Source organism: Emys orbicularis, chromosome 6 (genome assembly GCF_028017835.1).
Source record: "Emys orbicularis isolate rEmyOrb1 chromosome 6, rEmyOrb1.hap1, whole genome shotgun sequence".
NCBI classification, from domain to species: Eukaryota; Metazoa; Chordata; order Testudines; family Emydidae; genus Emys; species Emys orbicularis.
Genome location: NC_088688.1, coordinates 107256907 through 107273564, shown reverse-complemented (window position 1 = coordinate 107273564; position 16658 = coordinate 107256907). Strand labels below are relative to the sequence as shown.

The 16658-nt window shown below is 39.9% G+C and overlaps 1 protein-coding gene across 2 annotated transcripts in view; it reads right to left on the bottom strand.

Moving 5' to 3' along the window:
• The window catches only part of FREM1 (FRAS1 related extracellular matrix 1), a 91680-nt gene that overhangs the window by 60563 nt on the left and 14459 nt on the right, over nt 1-16658 (bottom strand). The window contains exons 8-16 of one of the 2 annotated variants that reach the window (XM_065406895.1): nt 13161-13505; nt 12394-12536; nt 10585-10781; nt 8889-9000; nt 6633-6800; nt 6129-6337; nt 5489-5582; nt 2284-2536; nt 299-496 (exon numbers count right to left, since the gene is read on the bottom strand). In XM_065406895.1, the coding sequence (XP_065262967.1) occupies nt 299-496; nt 2284-2536; nt 5489-5582; nt 6129-6337; nt 6633-6800; nt 8889-9000; nt 10585-10781; nt 12394-12536; nt 13161-13505 (1719 nt within the window). The remainder of the gene's footprint in view (nt 1-298; nt 497-2283; nt 2537-5488; nt 5583-6128; nt 6338-6632; nt 6801-8888; nt 9001-10584; nt 10782-12393; nt 12537-13160; nt 13506-16658) is intronic. The other variant, XM_065406896.1, reaches the window with a different exon arrangement.

Below are 16658 nucleotides of genomic sequence, written 5' to 3'. Positions count from 1 at the left end.
GTGGGGGCAGATCTGAGTACTTGAATCTTTAACTACCTGATCTGCACACTGAGTCAAACAGCTAGGGGCAGTTACTCAGATTTGCACTTGAAATTGAATTCTAGGTGCAAACTGTGCCTGCAGAAAAGAAGGCTGCCTGTGTGAAAAATTGGTCGATATGATCTAAAAGTTTTGTATGTTTATCTTCCTGTCTGGTCAGTTTTTGGTGCTAGAAAATATTGAGAATCTAGCCTCTAGCCAACACCAGGTTATTCAGGATATAAGATAATAGACTAGAAATAAAGAGGAAGCTTTTCACCAATTGCAATGGATGGTGGCTGGTTGTCCACTGGAAATACGCTGATGTTAAGGTCATATACTGGAAAGGAATCATGAAGTGGTACTGGAGGAGGAAGAAGTCCATCATAACAGCAGTCATTCACATCCATGCCAGCTTCACCATCAGAGATAACCAAGGTTAGGGTGTCAAAACAAGGAGTCAGGCCAATCTCCCCACCTGGAAAAACATGCTACAGATGATGTTCTACAATAAGAAACCAAAACTCAATGAAGCAGTGACTTGTATCAATTATGGGCCATCCACAATATTCTGAGGGTAAATTGTGACATAAAGACAGGCTAAAAAACAACAAAATTCAAATGAAAGAGCTCAAACTGCTTGGTTCTCTGTTTTTCAGAGATAGAAGCAGAGTCTATATACAGCCCTTCTCTGTTGAAAGAGCAAGATGAAGAAATGGTATCTTAATCAATGCTATTTACTATAAATAATCTACTTTGTATCTTTTGCCTCCAGGGGTCTATTTCATACATGACCGATTAATGCTCAAAACCCCCTTTGTCAAGGAAGGGAGTTACTTGTCGCAAATCCCCTATGTATCAATGGAGAACATGCCCATAATTCCTAAAACACTGACAATCTTCCTATGGAGGATGGAAATACATCCATGTCCTGGACAGAATTGACAGAAGGACGTATGAAGAAGATACAACAACATCATGCCAGGATGTTTTTATAGACTTAGAAATATTCAGATCCATATGTGCTGCATATCCCCCAAAAAACTGACACTTCCAAACATGGTGGTTTACTGCTAAATGGACAATTAAATCCTATAATAATAAATGCTATTATGCCACCTCCAAAGTAACCTCAATTTTGCCTGAATAACCTCTCGGGGTGTAGAATCATTTAATTCCTCTATGATGTTAACAAATAAGTATATCAAGAGTGACCATACTCAACTGCTTCCCTCCATGCTCAAATTACAGCTGCTCCTTTAACAACAGATAGAAATCACAGTGAAAAGGTCAAGTCTATTCTCAATTCTAGAACAAAATTATGAGCTAAGCATGCGCAGAACTGGAGATTCTGAAACAAGAGTTGGAACAATAGTGTTCACACATGTATAGAAGGAAAACACTTATTATTCAGGGGAAATCCTTGAAGAGTATTCTAATGGCCAAACTCTCAGGGAGCTGTAACTGGCCTTGATTTGCATGTGCAATCACCGGTGCTCTTTTGACATGCAAATGCCTGGAGCACAAAATGTAATCAAATGAATCCAAACCATCTATGAAGTTTCTAGAAAAGCTGATTTAATTTTAAAAACAAAACAAAAATAACCCCTTGCTAAAATTATGGTTTTCTGTCAAACCACAACATAATTTACCTTCTAGTGCAAAAGGATTGTAAACTCTCCAGAACACGTGTGTCTGTTGAGGACTCCCCCAAATCATTGGTGTTGTTCTATTGAATCTCTATATCACTCTCTGGAGTATAAAAATAATCTAATTTATCCAAACACAGGTGTGAAACAGTTGCAAAAAAATGTTAAGACTTTTTTTTTTTTACCATGTTCAGGAACCATATTTTAGTCTAGGTATCAAGCATGGTAAATGTATTTACAGGTAGAATCATGGTTCTACAGGTAGAACCATGATTCTATAAACTGGCTATGAGATCGCTTCCCATCCCAACAGGCAATTAGAAAGTGTTACACGACACATTTGGGCCACAACTATGTTTCACAGCTGTGTTTGCATGTGGTTATTTATATGCAGTAGTGTAGATGCAGGCTTTCAGCATCTCCTAGTGATGGAGCTGCCAGAGTTATCTGGATTTACACAAGATCCCAGAGCTATCTGGCTACACCTCCATGCTCTTCTAGTCTCACTTACTAGTATGCTTGTAGGTCACTACTCCAGAGACAACGTCCGCTTGGGATTTACACAAGATCCCAGAGCTATCTGGCTACACCTCAATGCTCTTCTAGTCTCACTTACTAGTATGCTTGTAGGTCACTACTCCAGAGACAACGTCCGCTTGGGAGAAGCGATCCACAACGATACCAGCTTTCCTCACAACCCCATAGTAGGGCTGTCGAGCCAGCATAAAAGTCAGTTTCATGTCGTCGCTGTCTGCGTCGGTGGCATAAATGTACTCTGAGGTGATGACCACTTCCTCACCCTCTGGACATTGTATTAGGGGAATGAGGCCATCTTTCATGATTGGTGGCTCATCATTTACAGGTAGCACCTAAACAGAAAAACACACACAGTTTCACCTAAAGTACACATCACTTGTCCTTGCAAGCACAGTTCACTGGGAGGAAACATGGGGCATGCTCAACCAAAGTGAATGATTAGACTTGCAGATATAGAAAATAGGCCAACAAATGGAATGAATTACATGCATCTACTAAAAAAAAAAAACAGACAGAGGCAGATGGGAAGTACTGAAAGGCTAAAAAAAATAAATAAATAAAAAGGCAAAGAAAATTTAAGAAACCAGTCTTAGCTCAGGCTGTATGCACTACCAAGTATTGTATACTAAATTAGTGACAGCTAATCCTTATTTTATAACGGGATTAAATCCTGAGTCTCTCATTTAAGAGGATCTCACAATGAAGTCACAATAGTCAGACTGAAGTCAATGGGAATTTTGTCTGACTAAGGAAACGCAGCAGGGTTCAGTCAGCCCCATGAATAAATTTTTATCTGAAGCAGCAGTGCCATTCATAACCCATCAGAAAACAAATGCATGCTGCAGTGCATCTTTGATAGGGTACGGATAGGGACCACTGGACATAAAAGACATATCCTGATAACTTGTGGCAGGGGTGGAAATCAAGGAGTATAGGCCTGGAATTTTGGGCCAAGTTCACTACTTGTCTAAGCCAGTGCAACTCCATTGATTTCAGTGGAGATGCATCAGTGTACACCAGTGGTGAATTTGGCTTTTCAATTTTATATAGTTGGGAGTTTACCACAGGGGAAGGAAAATTATGCCTTTGCCAACTAACATTCTGGGGTTTTATAAGCCTTCAAGTTGTATAACAAAAACAATATGAAACTCAGATGATGCTCTTTAATGGATTACACAAAAAGAAAGAGGAAAAAAAGAGAACAAATCCAAACTACACCTACTACGGTCTAATGGTTAGCACCAGATACTGGCAATCGGAACACTGTCGGCTGGGCTACAACTCACTGCATCCATGTCCTGGGCAAGCCACTTCACTTCTCTGTGTGTCAGTTTCCCCACCCATAAAATTGGTATAGTAGTTATCTACCTCAAAGGGATATTGTGTGGTATTAAATGAATGGAAAGTGCTTTGTGATTCTCTGATGAAATGCATTACAAAAGTATTATCATCATCACTAAATTTAATTATGGAGTCTGCATAACCAGTTAGGATTGTTGAAATGATCACTTAATGCAGCTGCCTTGATTCAGGTCCAGCCAGAGGAACTGTGCATGCACATGGGTGTGTGTGTGTGTGTGTGTGTGGAAGGGGAGACAACTTCTACATGTGGCAATTCCTCGTGCACAGACACATGGACAAGTCTGTTTCCAATTCTCAGGATTCTCATCTCACAATATTGGATGTTTTCTTAAAGTCCCATTTCCTGGAGTCATGTAATCACACGTTAGCTTTCATTTAAAAAATGAGTTTCTAACCCTGATGATTGTAAAGAAAAGCTTGAAAATGTGACCTCAGGGAAAAAACATTGACAGTAAATAAAAAGAACCCCATATGTATTTTTTAAAAATCTCATAATTTTAAAGCCATTCTCATGATTCTCGGGGGCCCTAACTCATGATTTTTGAGCAATTGGGACAGCAACACTGCAAAATCTCACACGTGCGATTCCCTATTGCTAGTGGGACACTGTGCGATCACAAACTGGAGCATGATTTGGAGGGGCGAGGGTTTACTAGATGATCTCTCTACTAACAGGTGGCCCACCCTATGAAAATGTTTGGCAACTCTGGCTTTAGGGAATTCCTGGGACCGATTCTAGTCCTTCTCTAGCAACTGTGCTTTAATATTAACTAGCACGTAAATACACAAGGCTTCAGCACTCCAGGCACTTCTGCATATTTTTGCCCTGTAACAGGGTGGCTTGCCCCGTTAAGGGCTAGAGGCTTGGGGCCAGCCAACTCTTCTTACTAAGATGGCACACCTGAGCAGGGATCAGGTGATTCCCCAATAAAAGCAGCAGGAAGCTGCAGACAGAGGGGGGATGTTCAGAGGAAGCTGTGGCAAAGACTGCAGAAGAGCTTGAGTGAGCAGGCTGAAGGCCAGGGACAGCGGATTCCATGGAAGTAGAAAAAGTATCCAGCCACATAGGGCTGAGAATGGCCTGTCAAGGCTGGGAAGAGCTCCAGAGAGCAAACCCGGGGAAATTAAGAAGCCCCAGGACAGAGTTTTGGAATTGTGTCTTATGCCAATAAATTGGACCCTGGTAGGAAGGGCATTATTGAACAAAAAAGCTTGTGTGGAGTTTTTTAAAGAAGCTCTTTGAAGGGGGAAACTGAAGTAGGGCGCTGCAGAGCCATCTCTGGCCACGAGGGGGTGCTCTGGAGGAGGTTGTGTGATGATACATCCTTTATCTTTACAAATACAAAGTACAAAGATCTCAGAGGGACTCTGTCAGATCAAGTCCAGCCTCAAATTTAGGTTTTGTAGAAACAAACATTTACAAAACCTAATGGTCAAAAGATTTTGTGATTTTTCTTTAATTCCAGTGAAAACATATTAGTTTAAACACTTCATTGCAGCTTTTGCAAGCCAAGCCAAGCATTCTGTGGAGTTATTAGGAACACAGATATGGAAGTAAAGTTTGTTTTTAAAAAAATAAAGGATATCACTTTGCGGTGTCCCTCTAAGTGTGGAATTTATATCTTCAGAAAGAAAACTCTCTCTTTCACTGATCTGACACACGCTCCATGTTTAATTCTGGGGATTCATTCCTGACAGTAGTGGCTAAGCAGGAGCAGGTGCAGATGTCTCATCACTTGTACCTGCCAAATTTGCTCTCTAACCAATATTGTCACATAAGCTCCAAAGCGAACAGCAAAAAGCCCATCTAGTCTAACTCCTTCCAATTTCTGAGGAGCTCTGAAGGCTTCAAAACTGATACTTTATAATTTTCTATGCGGATGAATGCCCTCATGAGTACAAGCAGGGAGCAACACACTGACCTTGACCTGTAGGACAAACTCTAAAGAATTAATGCCATCTGTGGCTGCAAAGAGGATGTCATCATGCAGAGTCTCAGAGCCATCATGCTGATACCTGTGGGAATTAAGTTCTGCACTAATTTCACATGGACAATGTGTCTCTGCATCAAGAAGAACAGCAAGCACTGAAGGACAATATTACCCAACTACCCACCACAACAGGGCCGCCCAGAGGATTCAGGGGGCCTGGGGCAAAGCAATTTCGGGGGCCCCTGCCATAAAAAAAAGTTGCAATACTATAGAATACTATATTCTCGTGGGGGCCCCTGCGGGGCCCGGGGCCTGGGGCAAATTGCCCCACTTGCCCCCCCTCTCTGGGCGGCCCTGCACCACAATACAACATGGTTTCCTGACTCAGTTTTACGGCCTGCTCAGATGTGGCAGCTCATTCATCATGTGGTGATGATATAATATTATTTTTAATGCAAACTTAAGAATCTGCAGAGAACATTATAGGCCAGAGGCTCAGCTGGTGTACATTTGTTGAGCTCCATTGGGGTCAGACTTTGCCAACTCACACAAACTGAGGCTCTTGGAATTTAACACCAGTTTGATGGTGAGAACTAATAGTAACAAAACTAAAAGCAGGACCTTTTCTCACCTGACTTTTAACATGTGCAAGTCCTGCCAGGTGAACCTGTCACCTTTGTTCATGGGAAATCCATCCAGTTCTACCATTCCATGCAGCGGCAGCCTCTGAAGGTAGATGTGGAGGTTCTCCTGTTTTGTGTCCACATCTGACATCAGAATATGGCTCCCTGTAATGGTGCACAGTCCCCCTTCTTCCACTTTCAAGTTATTTGTAAATACCTGAACAGAGGGGGAGAGATGAATTACCATTTCCCTCTGCACCTTTAAATTTGAACTAGAAAGAGCATTTGGGTTTAAAAGATGCAACACAATAAATATCAAAACACCAAAGGCATAACTCGTCTGTCATATGCTGGGAGGACGTAAGGAACTTACCACAACACATAGAGCAAATATTGCCCCCAGCCACCAATCAATAACAGATGGATCATTACAGCAGTATTCTATCTGTCTAGTAAAACCATATTAATATTCAGAGATTCACTTCCTCCCTCCCTCCCACACACACACGTACCTCTGGAGCTTGATTGTCCACTGGAAGAACTGTAATATTAAAGCAGATCCTATACAAAGTGCCTCCATGCAGATTGCTGACTGAAAAAATAAACTGGACATGCTGAGGTTCAGGCCCAATGTCCTGGATAGGCGGCATATAGGCAACTTTCATGTAGTTCACAGCATGCTGCAAAACGTGAGGAAAAAAGAAAGAAAGAAAAAAGGGAAACTGTCATTTAAAATCTTACGGTGCGTTTTCAGAAAGATGATCTCTTCTTTGGATATGATCTGTGCCCACAAAATTCCCTTCTGAATGTTTGCACCCACATTTCAACTACTGGCACAAATCTGAGTATCTGCACCTCTAACGATGAATTAGCTAGATAGAGATGCAAAGACCCAGATTTGTGGAGGTACAATTTACAACTGGAAACAGAAGATGGGGGCCTCAGCTGGATGAGGTATGCCATCCCCAAAACCTTTTTTATATAATGACTTTTAAATAATCACAGTCATCAAAGTGTAGCTTTTAATACTACATTCACTACAGTATCTGTACATCTCTGAATTCCAGAGATCTCTGAATTTGTCATTAGCAATATTTATTATTTGCACATCCTTTGTTTACCCAAATCACAACAAGATATTAAAGTAGACTAAAACTATCAGCAAAGTCTCTCGTCCAGAAACTGATCTTATGCACCTGACTGCGTGGTTCAGGACTCCAATTAAAAGGCTATAAGGAAAACTGCTTTGCAACATTAACCATACAGTAAATTGTAATGGCCAGGCAGTTTACAAATGTTAATAAGAATGGGATTTATTGAACTACAGCATAATAAAAAACTGCAACATGGATGATAATTGTGGATGAGACCAAGCTGGGAGGGATTGCAAGTGCTTTGGAGGATTGGATTATAATTCAAAATGATCTGGACAAACTGGAGAAATGGTCTGAAGTAAATAGGATGAAATTCAATAAGGACAAATGCAAAGTACTCCACTTAGGAAGGAACAATCAGTTTCACACATACAAAATGAGAAATGACTGCCTTGGAAGGAGTACTGCAGAAAGAGATCTGGGGGTCAGAGTGGACCACAAGCTAAATATGAGTCAACAGTGTAACACTGTTGCAGAAAAAGCAAACATCATTCTGGGATATATTAGCAGGAGTGTTGTAAGCAAAACATGAGAAATAACTCTTCCTCTCCTCTCCGTGCTGATTAGGCCTCAATTGGAGTATTGTGTCCAGTTCTGGGCACCACTTTTCAGGAAAGATTGGACTTTCTCCAATTTGTCCACGAGAAGAGCAACAAAAATGATTAAAGGTCTGTGAGGGAAGATTTAAAAAATTAGGTTTTTTTAGTCTGGAAAAGAGAAGATTGAGGGGGGACATAATAACAGTTTTCAAGTACATAAAAGGTTGTTTTGAGGATGTGGAAGCAAAAAAATAAATGAACAGGAAGGAAATCCAATGCATAACAGTTAGTTAGCAAGGAGGAGGGAGAAAAATTATTCTTCTTAACCTCTAAGGATGGGACAAGAAGCAATGGGCTTAAATTGCAGCAAGGGAGGTTTAGGTTGGACATTAGGAAAAACTTCCTAACTGTCATGGTGGTTAAGCACTGGAATAAATTGCCTAAGGAGGTTATGGAATCTCCATCATTGGAGATTTTTAAGAGCAGGTTAGACAAACACCTGTCACAGATGGTCTAGATAATACTTAGTCCTGCCATGAGTGCAGGGGACTGGACTAGATGACCTCTTGAGGTCCCTTCCAGTCCTATGATTCTATTAAATTATTTAAAATTAAAATTAAAATGTGGATGCACAGAACTACACCAACGGAGTTCAGCCAATGTGAAAGAATCTTAGCGGCGATAAGAAATCAGACTGATGGGGCTTTGCAAAACCCAAACCATGTCCAGGTTGAACCCATCTCTTACCCTGACATTATGCCCAACTCAGGTCAAATACTTAGAGCTGAATTTGTCTCCAACACAAGCAAGTGCAACTCCTTTTGGTCTCAATAGGAGCTATGTCTACTTATGCGAGGAGTGCAATCATGGTAGACACTTCTTTAAAAATATGAATGGAGTTAGCCGAATTTTGAGTTTGTTAAACTGAGATAGTGATAGTACTGGCTAGGGTTGGTTTCCACTTCTAAGCCTCATGAAAACCTGAAAGGAAGTGACTTGAGGAAAAATGACAGCACCACTGGAGCCAGTTCTTAAAAAGGGTATGGTTCCAGTATGGTATCACTTAGTAACAAACCTGAGTGAATGATCTCAGTGCTGGAACAGAAGGATCCTTGACTAGTTTGGGGATGCAGTCCACCATAAACAACTTCCCAGCATCGGAGGGGCTGTACAAAGACACACACACACTATACGCTGATTAGAAAAACTTCTAATACAGGAGAAAAAAAATCTTACAATTCAATCTTGTGCTTCAACACCACCAACCAACCACTAGCTGCATAGAAATAAAATTCATTTACTTTTCTTTTTTCATTATCATAAATGTCTTTATTATGGATTTCAAACTGTGACAGAAAACTGAACAAAGGAATCATGAGCCAGGAACCGGCCACCAAAAAGTAACACATACTTTACTATGAACAAAGTCCTGGACTTCCACACCAAAGTGTCCCCACACATTTCAGGCACTTTGATGATTTACACTGGCTGAGAATCTGGCCCTTCACATACCTATCACTTGATATTTTCATTTTTCTTTAGATAAAAGAACTTCTATATTACATCAAATTCTTTAAATTTTTCATTAATCTTATAAATAAGAGGCTCATGTGAACCAATTTCTGACAACTCAACTTTCTAGTCTTTTAAAAGTGAGACACAAGAACTTTTCCACCTCCAAGGACCAATCTTTTGGCAAAACAAAAGGCAAAGGCAACCCATTTATTTTTTCAAAATAACTTGTCCCGTGTATTGAAGACAAATCACACAGCAAAAATAATTGATAACATTGAAAACATTGAAACAGAATTTTCTAATACTGGGACTTTGCCAAACAAAGTGCATCAAAATTACAAATCTCTTATTTTAATTTTTATATACACACAAAAAGCCCCTCCAAAGAGACCATTTATTTGCTTTGGGAGCTTCAGCATGATCCCTACAGGCTATTCTCTTGCAAACAATTTCCGCCATTTTCTTTGCAAGGCCTTTAAAAATACTTGATCCACTCCAAAGCTACGGTTTTATTAAGATGACCTAAGCTCTTCACATTCTTATAGTTATTAGAAAGATCTCATTCACACCTTACGGAACAGTTTGGACCCACTTTTTTCAGTCTTGATTATATCAACTTCATATCATACACGCATATTAAAAGGCCCATCTCCCTCCTGTTATCCTCAACACCTGGCTTCTGAGTTCTCTCCTGCCCACTATAGGCTTCAGCTGCAGTTCTTCTGATTAGCCCACAGGCTTGTTCAAGGCTATTAACCATGTACCCACCTGACAGATAACCATACCACTGAGTTACAGATTGACTCTCTGCTGGTCTGGCCCAAAACAGAAAAGTGTTGATCCCCTGAGCTACACAGTGGTAGTAAGCAAAACTCTTTCCTCTTGGTAAATTGGAGAGGGTACTGGTGCTGAACTCACCAAATGGGCCACCAACCATCCAATGGGCCACAGTGAAATACAAGGTGAAGTCAAACAAAAGAAAAAAAACATCTGGATCTGTCTGTTCTCTGCCTCTCTCTTTTAACCACTTGATGGTGCCCCTCACGTCCTGTTGCTTTAGGCTTTGACCCACATGATTATTAACACACTACGTCCTGGTCCTGCAACTAGCTCCACATAGGTAGGCCCATGCATGCAGGATTGGGAACCTAGTGTGTGCACCCAGGCAACAGCCTTACTTTGCCACCAACACTTCCCCTGCCACTTGGTGCCTGCCCATCTCCTGTGATGAGGAGTGTACATTCACTCTCACATACCCATGAGTAGAAGAGAAAAATGGGGAGGTGGTTACTGTGTAGATGAGTTCTCTCTCTTGTGCTTCCATGTCTATGAAATGGAGATGTTTCTTAGTTAGATGAGCTATCTTAGTTTCCTCGACAGCGAGGTGACGGGTAACCCCAGAAGCTTCTTTTGGAAGCTGATCATCCACAGGAATAATATGCACTATCACCGCCTAGAGTAAAGAATACAGAAAAATATCATAGGGTTGGTAGAATGTTGGAAACACACTAAATGCTCTTAGAATCATGCTTATAGGAAACCACCAGAGTTAATTTAGTTCATATTTAAAATATTTGAACAAATCTTTTAAAATGGAAGCACATTTTTTCATTTAATTTTTCCTCCATCATTCATACAATTGTAATATTGGTTATTCTTCCTTATTATTTGTTTGAGGACCTTACAATCAGAGCTGGTTAAAACTCTGAATTTCTGTTTCGTGGGAAATTTTGACATTTCAAAAGTTCTTTTCATTCTCATTTGGAACTAAAACAAATATTTTTGAAATTTCCTGCAAACCAGAAACAGAAGACAAGATATTTCAACCAGTAGTAAGTAGCAGCTGCCCTTAGTGATTTTATATATTCTGTTATTTTTATTTTACTTTTAAACTATTACATTGTCATGAAATAATGTAAAAATAATAAAAATAATATAGAAGTAAAAAACTTTTTAAAAAACCTAACATTTTAAAATTCTGAAATGAAATTTGGAAATCGGAAACGGAATTCCAAAATGATTTTTTTGTTTTGAAACAAATAACTTCTCTGCAAGAATTCAAAATGGTCATATTTTTCAAAATGTTTTAATTTAGATAAAAGCAACATTTTCCATCAAAAGCACATTTTGAGAAAAAATTCTGACCAGCTCTACTTACAGTTTCACTGTTTTGTTACTCTAGGGTTGTGCATAAGCACTGGTTGTCAAATATTACTTAAGGACAGGAGGGCACTGTACCTATTTTTTGAAACATCCACACAGAAAAATAACTGATGGACTAATGTATAATATATAACAGAAATATATAGGACGGCACATTTTAAATTCACAAATCTTGGCAGTGTGCCTCTGAAGTCAAGGAAATATTAAATTCAGTCAGCTCAATCCTCAGGTGGTATAAATAGGTGCAAATCTATTGACTTCAAAGTGGCTACTGCCAGTTAGTACTAGCTGAGGATCTAGCCCTTAGAATGAATTTGGTCTTTCATTTTAACACCTGATACAATCTCCATTAATGCCTTTGAGATCTGACAATATTCTCCTGTCAGACAAAAATTAAAGAAAATAGGGTTGCTGAGTTATAAACGAGGGGAGAATTTGGTCTGGAGAATTTGGCAATAATGCGCACACAGAAAAGGAAGCAGCTTGGTTTTCACATCCTAGGCTGTGCTTTTAGGACTGGCAGTTAGAAAGAGGGAAAAATCACAAGGTTTTCAACAATCCAATGTAGGAAGGTATGCTGGTGTCCAGACATTTACTCCACACTCTGCAGCGGCGGCTCCAGGCACCAGTGCTCCAAGCGCATGCCTGGGGCGGCAAGCCACGGGGGGGCGCCCTGCCGGTCCCTGCGAGGGCAGCAGTCAGGCAGCCTTCAGCAGCATGCCTGCGGGAGGTCTGCCAGTCCCACGGATTCGACAGCAATTCAGTGGCGGGTACGCCGAAGCCGCGGGACCGGCGGACCTCCCACAGGCAAGCCACCAAAAGCTGCCTGACTGCCGTGCTTGGGGCGGCAAAAAAGCTAGAGCCACTCCTGACACATTGCAAGAAATCCTCAAACGTAATACCTGTGGCTCTGAGAGATTGGGAGGGTCATGGCTATCACACAGGACAAACTCAAGGGAATCCTCAAATATTTCTCCTCCTAAGTGACGGTAGTAAATTAATCCATTAAACAGATCTCTCTGAAGGAAGCCAGTGACAGGATACCCTGTTGAATCAAAGAATAAAAGAAAGCGCATTTCATAGAGTTGTTTATAATTTTAATCACTGGTAAATTTGATCATCTTGATCCTCATAAAGAAGAGACCTGTTATATGGTTTCTCTTCTTTCTCCAGTGCATCCACTGAAAGAGATTAAAAACTCCATCTTTATATCAGAAACTTTGATAAAACTTCATAATTGTTCAATATGAAGTAAGAGCATTACCAGTGATGGCTCTGAAGCCCAGTGATGAGGAAAAAAGGTGAATTTATACAAATAAAAACTATCTAACGAATCTAGCAAAGGGATTCTGTGTCCAGGTATGAAATAAAAGAACCCCCATCCCCCACTCTCAATTTAGCACCATCAGTGCCATCCTCTAATTTTCAGCTTGGTAGGAATCATTGCAGCAAGAAAGTCTCTTGACCACCCAAATACCTCTAGCCAAGAAAGTACAACAGAAAAATATTCTTCGATTGAGATGACTCTGGGTTAAATTCTGCTCTCTTTTACACCGAAGTAAATCCAGAATAACTCCATTCAACTCAAAGGATTTACACCAAGGTAACCACGAGCACAGTTTGGCCCCCACAAAAGAAAGTTCATCTTGCTGTGGATTTCTTAGATTACCTATAAGGTTTGGCCCTGGTTTCTTCATGATTTCTCCAGCCTGTGGTGGTTTGGTAACATTAAAGAGTATGTAGTCATCACTGGAGTCCATGTCAGATGCTTGAAGCATGGAGCCCTGGATCAGAACAGTCTGCCCTTCATACAGTTCAATTACAACATTGCTGATCAGGAAAGGGGGGCTGTCATCTTTAGGCAGGATATTGATTGGAAACTTATGGCGAATACTGTGGTGGCCATCAAAGATCCTAAATACCACAAAATCTTTTGTAGAGTCACTGTCATCATGGTGGTAGCGAACAACCCCAGCCCTCAGGTCAGAGACCGTGAACATGAATCCTTTCCCTCCTGTCAAAAGAATGAAAGAAGACGGTTCAAAGATGTGTAATTCAGCCTCAGTATGAATTTTATTAAGGGGGGAAATACATGTCTGAGTTAGAAAAACTCATTCAAAACCTAAACAGAAAGTATTAACATGGTCCAGCATAGTTACTAAGTTATGTACTTTGCTAACAGTTACACAACTGTAGTAGCAAACACAACTCCCCACAATGTCAATGCTGTCATATAGATCATTTGAAGACATCAGTGTTTGCTATCTACCACTGTTTCTTAAAGCATCAGTCACAATTTATTTTAAGCCCAAAGAGTATATGCTCTCTGATTACAGATCAATATTTCATTGTAAGCAAAAAGTAACATCCATTATTAATTATTATTATTTATTTGTACCTAGAGGTCCCAGACAGGGATAGAACCTTCATTGTACTCAGCACTATATGCTCACACACAACTGTTCATTTAGGTAAAATGCCTTGAGGGTCAAATTCTGACTCTAGAGCAGGGGATTTCTTCAGGGGCACAGGGGCGGAATACTCTCCCACTTCAAGGCTACGGAGCACCAGCACAGCCATCCCCAGCTGCAATAGTATTTCCAGACCCTGAAATTCCCTGCTGGAGGAGGGTTTCTACCATAGTTGTGGATCCAATGGTTGCACACACACAATGCCCCACAAAAAACTCCTTGTGTGGTGGCACAGAGAGAGCTACATACAACACTGCTTTACAGTCCACAACAGGAGCAAAGTTCCCCTGTGGAGCCTCTCTCTCAACAGTTATCCCAGCTGCCATGCCATAGGACCATACCAGTTCCCAGGCTTCAGAAGCCTTCTTTGGTCCATAAACAGGCCCTATGATTTGGCACTTAGTATTGCCAAATAATATAACATGGCATACTAAATAGTTGGTAGAAATGTTGAGCCTAATTCAATGCCCACTGAGGTTAACAGGAGTCTTTCCATTGATTTCAGTGGGCATTGCCTTTATTAGTAATCTCTATCAAACTAGTTATGCTTAACTGGAATGCTAAACTCCAGGTTTGGATATCTAATCGACTTGTACAAGACACACAAAAAAGATATATTGTTGAAAAGTTTATTGAGGGCAAGGTTGTGGATTGCCCTGTGTGCCCATGGAATGGAGTTACTAGCATTGCTGGGAGAGCAACTTCTGTGAGCCAGATACATCTGGTTGCACAGGTGTGTGGGGAGTGGGAGGGAAAGGACTGGAGTATGGGAAGAGCATTGCCCCTACCTCCCAACATGCCAGCTGGTGCATCTCCGGTATACAGGGAGATGTAATCTGCTCCGGGTAAAGGGCTGAATCAGAACAGCTCCCCTCAAAGCAAGGAGGGAACAAGGGACCAGATTGTGATTCTGAGTCCCAATTCTCTGTTTAGCTGCTGGGGCAGTACAGCTGCACTTGCCTTACTCATGGCTAATGGTAAATCCACAGCCCAGCCCTGAATTTATATATTACAGGGAATTCTGTGAAGTAATTATTTGTAAAATGACAACAATACACAACTACACATATGATGGAAGACTCCAGACAACATCTTGTTGGAATACAGGACATATATCCTTTCGGATAGTTTCTTTTATTTTCCTTTTTTAATATTAACTTTATTGTCTTGCACATACATGTTTAGATCTCATTTATATTTTTCCATATCTGAAAATTCAATAACATTTTTAAAAGTTTAATGGTTTTTCTTTTATTACAACCACAGGATGGATTTCTTTTACTTAAACATTTTCCCAAACACAACAGCATTGTGCTAGTGCATAAAAACCAGAAAGTAAAACTGACGATCACAATGAAAATGAAACAGGGCAGTCTCATTTCATTGTCAAGCCGAGTAAAATGTAAAAAGTATCATAAATAGCAACGTAGCATAAATAGAGAAAAATCACTTAGATCTTTAAATTCTTTCAGTTTTATAATCAAAGCTATTAATAAAAGAAGAAAGGATTTTTAAGGGTATGATTTTTATATTGATAATGTTTCTTTTTGCTCCAAAGAAACTACATTAACACTCTGGAACCTCACTCTGATTATACTCATCTATGGAGCTACACTAATGTAAAAATGGTGTTAATGGAATAGAGAATTAAGCCCTACATTTTCAAAGTAATAAAACTATTCCTCTGCACTTACTGATATAAGGGATGCTTAAAAATATTGTAATGGTATGCAATAACATTCACTACATGAAAGATTATCACCCTGAAAAGTCAAGTTTGGACTTGATTTATTGCAATATTGTAAAGGAGTTTAGGTCCAAAATTTGATCTATTTATAAAAACTTCTATAATCTGCTGGAGAATAAGCTCCAGATTCTAAATAATACCTATATTTACTTAGAAGCTTTCCTCAGTTAGCAAGCTCCACTATTCTTTAGCCACATCTTTAACACAGTAGTGGCAAAGGAAAATAATTACATTTGAGCTAGGTCACATTTACTCAAATTGAGTGAATAGTTTATTGAGATATAGTTTATTTCCTTAAATTCACCTCTTTTTAGAGGATTTTTTTAAAATACCCAGTCTTAATACTTCCCTCTACATTATTATTATTCAACAGCAGTAGAAGTAGCCAGACAGCAGAGGGAGCAAAACTATTAGGTAACAAACAGTAAAGTAACAAAACTGCTCCTAAAATAGTATCAATGTAACTAAAGACATCATCAAGGGTGCTTTTGATAAATAGGGAAGGAATAAATCCGTGCAGAGCAGTTCTAGTTTTTGCTCCCTCTGTTCAAATGCTGGTCATCTTAATGTTAACTGAAATCCTGTATAGAACATAGTTTCAAAATATTTTAAATCAGATACTGTTCAGTCATTTAGATCTTTGTGCCTATCAGTTAACTATCTACACACACACACACACACACACACACACAGAGAGAGAGAGAGAGAGAGAGAGAGTCAGCAAAGGGAATAAACTTAAAAGAAATGTTTATTAAAAAAGAAAAAAAGAGTAAAGATTGGACCTTTCCATCAATCTTTTCCACCTGTGGGGCTCAAACCATATGGGATTTGGATCCAAACTAGCAAAACCAAAACCATGGCTAATGTATACGGAGTTTTGCAAAAATAAAAACACCTCCAGTTTTGCTCTTCTCTACAAACAGCATAGACCAGTATAAAGACATATTGG